The sequence below is a fragment of the Myotis brandtii genome, unplaced genomic scaffold (assembly GCF_000412655.1).
Source record: "Myotis brandtii unplaced genomic scaffold, ASM41265v1 scaffold64, whole genome shotgun sequence".
Classification (NCBI taxonomy): Eukaryota; Metazoa; Chordata; class Mammalia; order Chiroptera; family Vespertilionidae; genus Myotis; species Myotis brandtii.
Genome location: NW_005370460.1, coordinates 1,301,959 through 1,308,543, shown reverse-complemented (window position 1 = coordinate 1,308,543; position 6,585 = coordinate 1,301,959). Strand labels below are relative to the sequence as shown.

Sequence of the window (6,585 nt, the reverse complement as noted above, 5' to 3'; positions counted from 1 at the left end):
CGCCGCGGCAGGCGCACAGCGGCGCGGCCTGACGCCCGGTGCGTGTCTAACTGCCCGCGTCCGAACCCGAGCGGCCTTTCCCACGACCTAGGAAGTAGAAGCACCGTCCTCACTCTCCAGGGGAAATCCCCGTCCCTGCCCGCCCTGACCGGCCTGCCTGCTGCCCGCAGGTGAACATCGACCACTTCACCAAGGACATCACAGTGAGGAACCTGGTGGAGCCCTCGCCGAGCAGCTTCGACGTGGCCCAGAAGAGGGTGCACGCCCTGATGGAGAAGGATTCGCTGCCCCGCTTCGTGCGCTCCGAGTTCTATCAGGAGTTCATGAAGTAGCCGCGCAGCGGCCGGGAGAGCCGTCCTGTGAGTTGCTCCTCCACGACCCCTGCGTTCCCAGCAGACGACTCTCCTCCCTCCGTGCTCTGCTCCCCGACACCCACCGGGCCCGGCGGCTCACATGCTCTGCCAGCATTGTCTGAAAGGCTTCTTTCCCAGTGTCCTCGTCCTGCCCCCACTCCTCACTACGCACCACTCAGATCATATGCCTGAGAGGGCGCTGCTGCCAAACCCGATCAGCACGGGCAAGTTCTGCCCAAGGCAAGGGACCATAGGAAGCCCGGGCAGCGCTGAGCGCGGCCGCGTTGGGAAGGCAGGGACCGCCCGCCTTGGTCTGGCAAAGCACAGGGTGGAGGCTGGCTGCACGAGGTCACGGGTCTTGTTGTTTGAATTCTGATCCGGGCGTCACCCGCCAAATCATTTCTGACCTTGGTTAGTAAAAGCTGGCAAGAATTTTACGAGGCAGCCACTATCCAATTTCTTAAGCAAGTTATTTAAAATGTTGATCTTCCCCTTAGAGAATCTTCATGTAGCTGGAGTTTATAAGCAAGAGATACAATCAGGAATAGGTTGTGTTTGTACATCATCTGCGTGAGCACGATCGATACCGATTCTTCCCCATGCCTCCCCAGATGCCCCCGTAAAGTTCCAAATTCTGTATGAAATCCATGACCTGAGATCGGCAACGGGCTCTGTCATAGCTGCAGCTCTTCTCCAGCGTGCGGGCCCACAGAGTCCATGTTCGCGTTGTTTCCAATCCGCGCCCGTATAAAAGTCTGACATTTCAACACCAGACCGCAAACTAAAGCAGCTGCTGTTTCTCACCCCAACGTCCAGAGGGCTGGATACGAAATCGGGAAATGCCATCCCCTGGAGCGACTGACGTCCTGGTCGCTGTCTGTTCTGTAAATGCTGATGACAATACCCCGTTGTCTTTGGAAAGTGGACTTGACTGATGTGGGGTTTGTGAGTGAGCGAGAGCTTTAAAATACCCTGCGTTTTGCCAAGTAACACCCCTTTAGCCGCCCCATCCCCCCACCCCCCTCTGTTCTGCTGTGTTAATGAATTGCCACCACAGTGCGCGCAGCCCCGCCCGCCTCGCTGCCCATGCCGCCTGCTGAGTTCACACCTCATTCCACATTTCAGTAGGCCTGATTAGAGGAGTCATTATTTACCTGACGGAGTGATAAGGAGAATCACAGCAAACCCAGTAAGAGGGTAACCAGGGGAGGCCACTGAGTGAATTCAACTAGAACGTGCTGGGAAGGGCTAATAAAACCCTGACTGTTCCGCAGAGGGTCCCCTTGCTCCGTGCTGGCGCCCGCCCCCCTCTCCTTCCCGTGTCGTTCACGCTCCTGCAGCTGTTTCCTCAGAGCAGGAGCGTGAAGCCGTTCCGTCACCGCATCCACCTGCAGGAGGGTGTAGGGAGGTTCCTCCTGTTCCTGTCCCCTCAAAGGCTACCTCGCGGCCAGAGCCTTCTGCCCGCTGCCAGGCTGCACGGGCGGCGCAGGCCACTGCCAGCCCCATCCTGTGGGGTGAGTGGTCACATTTGTCCAGAAAGCCCCTTCAAGGACACGCTGTCACAGCCCTGGACAGTAAGGCGACCACACAGCAGGGACCTCCCGGCACCTCCTCCCCCGAATCCACACCTGCCATTAAATCCCAGCCCTTCACCTTCTCACACAGCCGGAAGCCAGCAGCCAAGGGGCTAGGCCAGGCATTTTCCCTTGGATGCCAAAACATTTTCAAGAACATTTTAAATTTACTTAAAAATTCAGATATGTTGTGCACATGTTTGAAAATGCCCAGAGAATCAGCTAGATATTATAGGGCTTGCCCAGAGGCTCCCAGTGACAGACGGGGGCTGTCGGAACCCGGTGGACCGCGCGCCCTGCCCTGCCAGTGTGTGGACTTGTCGTTCACCTTGCACACGCTGACCCCTGGAGGCAGAGGCGGGAGACCCCGAGGGCAGCTGTGGAGGCTACAGAGAAAGGAACACCTTCCAGGCACACGGTGACATGGGTACATACATGTACATACGATTTAAAATTTCAAGCCATAGACACACACACGAAGCTCTTCACTGTATGAATACAATGAGGAATACAGATATCACACCCCCTAATAAAAATTGCAAACACATCAAAGTTGCCCTAGAAAATGTCTTTGAAATCTTTTGGAAGTATTTTTAAACTTAGAAAAAAGAGAAAAAAGAAAAAAACTGTGTTACTAGACATCTCCATGGTAACACAAAGACAATACATTCTTTTATTCTGGGCAGTTAGACAACCTGGGATGCCCTTCCCGGGAAAGACACTGTGCACCACCTGCTTCTCGGTGGCTCCGCCCTCCGACCCCTCCCGGAGGACACCCCCCGGGGAAGGAGGGCGGTGCGGAGGGTGCGGGTGCAGCCAGCCAGCCTGGGTGCAGACAGTGGTCAGGGGAGCGGGGGCATCGTGTCTCCTTCTTGGGGGGAACAGGGTTCGGCCAGGGACGCTGTCACGGAGTCTTTCTGCCTGGGTTGAGGTAGTTTTAAGTTGAACCAGAAGCAAGACTCAGACTCTGGATTCTGTGTTCCATGTTTGTCTACTAAAGCAGTACTTGTTCATATGAACACCCTACTCACTCACACACACACACACACACACACACACACCACTCACTCCCACCCACATACGCAACACATACATCCACACATGCACCCGTGAGTGCGTACACATGCGCACACACACATACACTCACACCCATACATGTGTGCACACACAATCACATTGCCACACACGTCCTTTCTCCCAGACAGACCCCTTCAGCAATCCGGAGCTCACTAAGGCAGTCCCATCACTGCCTTCAAACCAATACAATCAGACGTCTGGAAGGATCCCGCCCACCGCAGCCCTGAGCGCCTGGTGCTCTGCTCAGCGGGCGCTGAAGGCGGTTCCAGGTGTTAGAGCAAAAAGAAAGAGCTCTGCGAGGACAGCCTCCCACTCTGACCCTCTGCAGCCTGCGCTGGCCGGGCTGGTGTGCACACACTCCGTTCAGCCGGGGAGCCAACCATCGTCTCCCAGAGAATGAGCACCAGCCGTCCAGGACCTTCAGGGAAGCCTGCCCAGCAGCCCGTCGGGTAAACTAACGAGCACCCGCCGGGCTCTGCCACGCTGCCCGCCCCTCACACATCCCACCATTGGAGAGTCACGTAACAGGCTAACCATTTCTCAGGGAAGTCATTCCCTGCAGCAGGCCCTGGACCCTGTGTCTGGGAGGGAGCAGGTGTGGGATTGAAAGGGTCGTGGGAAGAGGGGAAGGAGAGAGGAAGTGGTGAGGAGGTGAGTGTGGGCCCACGGAGGTGGCGATCACTAGGAGACAGGTCAGAGCCGCTGGCTTCGGGATTGAAAAGCAGCCTCCCCTCGAGGTCCAGGTCCAGGTGCAGGTCGCGGGAAGGCACTGCACGACTCAGCACAGCGGGGAGGAGCCCCACTCGAAATCCTGGGGCGTCTTGCTTAGAGAAAAGTGACCTGGAGCCCACTGTCCCCATCAACAGCAAAGGGTGAGCGCGGACTCTGACACCCAGGTGTCCACACCCAAGGCCCAGGCCACACGCAGGTCCTGGACGTGAGGTCCGCGGTGTCCTGACGGGTGTCGCAGAGCAGACCGCCTTCCCTGGCCGTCGCGCTCTCTGCCCCGTCGCACAGGTTGTACTGGACGGAGCTGCGATGCCCTGAAAGCGCCAACCCCGCCCAGGGCAGCGTGCGGCTGGGGGTGCGGAGGGGTTTGTCACTGGGCTGAAGTAATTGGAGCATTTAAGTCACAGTATCGGGATTCGGGGAACTAAATGTTTAAAATGCTGCACCTGGCAACTCACCTTCAGGAGACGCAGCTCGGAGCAAGGCTGGAAATGAAGGTTTTGGAAACCCATTGTCAGATTTCATTTAGGAAGAACTGTGTTTATCTTCTGATTTTATATCTAACACACTGTGTACTGCGTGACTCCTGCTTTTTGGTAAATAAGGCACCGCATGACTTTGTAACCGATCACATATGTTAATTAAATATGTACCCAGGCCACAGCCTCGTGCGAGTTCTTTCTGACTCCTGAACATTCTTTATGGGAAAATCCCTTCAGATGGATGGCCTGTCTGGTCACTGTGCTTCTACCACCAGGTGAGCCCCACACCAGCTGGGACAGCTCCCGCCCTCGCCACCCTCACAGGCCCAGCAGGCAGACTAGAGCGGGAGCAGCCGTGTGCCCCATTCTCTCCACGCCATTGGCTGCTTTCCCTTGGATTCCGGGGGACCCTGCTGTTCCCAGCCAGGATGGGGGAGCACCTGAGGTCACATGGCTCCAGTGCTGACTGGCACTGCACAGCCATCCTCTCGCCTCCGCCCTGGGCTAGTTCTGTGGCCCTGGGCTCGGTGCCCTGATTGACTAGGGCAGTGGTTCTCAACCTTCCTCATGCCGCGACCCTTTAATACAGTTCCTCATGTTGTGCTGACCCCCAATTTCATTGTTACAAATTGAACATAATTAAAGCATAGTGATTAATCACAAAAACAATATGTAATTATATACGTGTTTTCCGATGGTCTTAGGCAACCCCTGTGAAAGGGTCATTCGACCCCCAAAGGGGTCTCAACCCACAGGTTGAGAACCGCTGGACTAGGGGCAGGGCTGAGAGCATATGGGGGGAGGGGACGGAGCACCTATCCTCAGAAAGAAGCCGGGCCGGGAGCAGGTCTATGGAGGAAGGACCACGAGGCCCCTGTGGACACGGGTGGCTGGACAGACCCAAGGGTCTGGCTCGTCTCTGACAGCTTCTCATCCGTTGCCATGATGCAGGGCCCCTGAATCATTTTTGTTCTTCTTTTTCTTTTCATTTTTATGATCGTGAATGAGTTTCTGAGAGTTTCCACCAGGAAGTGTCGCCCACAGTGGAGTGAGGCTCTCAGGCCGCTGTGCAAATCAGCAGCAGGCGTAGAGGTCAGACCAATACCCTCCAGGCTGCTCGGTCCACTCGCCCAAGGGGACCCCGTGCACTGGGCAGCGGGTGGGGATGCTTGGCTTGGACCCCAGTCAAAAGGGCTCCACGCAGAGCCGGCCGTTCAGAGCTCCCGCCCCGCGCTGCGTGTTCGCAGTGAGCAGTCTCTCGGGAATTATTTCGCCCACAAATCACTTCCCAAAGACCTTAACCGACCCCCCCAACACACACACACACACACACACGCACGCACGCACGCACGCGCGCGTGCGCACACACACACAGCCTCCAGTGCGCGCTGCACCAACTCAGTCCCATTGGGCAGACTCCTGGGCCACATCCCAGGCTTTTCTACCTTCTGGTCAAGCCCTACCTTCTCAGGATTGAACTGTTCCCGCAGTGAAAGCAGGGCCGGAACTTCATTAGGGGGCCACCCTGGTGAGGAGCAGCCGCGGCTCCCTGGCCTCAGGGCAGGCCTGTGCGTGTTCATGAGTCACGTTTCCAAACCAGGCCCCGTCCAGGTGCTCTGGGCGCCTGGGCTGCTGGCTGTGACATGGGCACCTGCCTCGCAGGCCCTCACCCTCCTGGCTCCCAAGAAGAATTCCGGGAAAACATCAAAGACACTTGAAGAGGAATGGGTGCCCAGAGGCTTTAATAAGTTAGGCTGGCTAGATTGGTGTTCCCTTATTTCTTTTAACCGAGCATTTATTTTGACTGCTTTTTAAATAGCAACCAAACCCACCGCGTCTGTGTTTACAAGTCTACTGACAATGAGCAGAGGGGACGGAAAGGAAAACCAGAGCTGGGATGCATGACAGCACAGATGCTCGCGAGCGCCCAGGCCCCGCCCAGCCCCTCTCTGCCGGCCGATGGCCCTCGGTTACCGCCAGGCACACCCGCACCCACAGCCCTGCACCCACAGCCTTGGCTGTGCCACTGCTCTTTCCCTGTGTAAGTAGGTCAGACGCCTCTCAGGTCCTCCATCCTTGCGCATCTCCAGACAATTTGCTAACCACCGAAAAGACGGAATTACTCTTGATGATTTCACGGCGGGGCTGCTGTGACTGCTCATGATAACACCGTTGTATTTCACAGGAGGAGGTGAGCGGGGGTGGGGCTCATCTCACCCCTTTGAAACTGCGCTTTCATCCTCTAAAAAGGCTTAATGGCATTTGGGGGTCTCTTATCATGACAAATCTCCCAGCCCGCCCTCTGGAATGATTGAGAACAGGCAGGAGCAGCCGGCGGGTGCGTGTATTTTTAGCTGGCAGGAGGAGCTT

The 6,585-nt window shown here is 56.5% G+C and overlaps 1 protein-coding gene across 1 annotated transcript in view; it reads left to right on the top strand.

Moving 5' to 3' along the window:
- Positions 1 to 4,396, top strand: part of LOC102251767 (regulator of G-protein signaling 5) — a 35,466-nt gene extending 31,070 nt beyond the window's left edge. Inside the window, exon 5 of the mRNA XM_005880487.2 lies at positions 171 to 4,396. Coding sequence (XP_005880549.1) covers positions 171 to 332 — 162 coding nt within the window. The 3' untranslated portion in view covers positions 333 to 4,396. The remainder of the gene's footprint in view (positions 1 to 170) is intronic.
- The last annotated feature ends 2,189 nt before the right edge of the window (positions 4,397 to 6,585 follow it).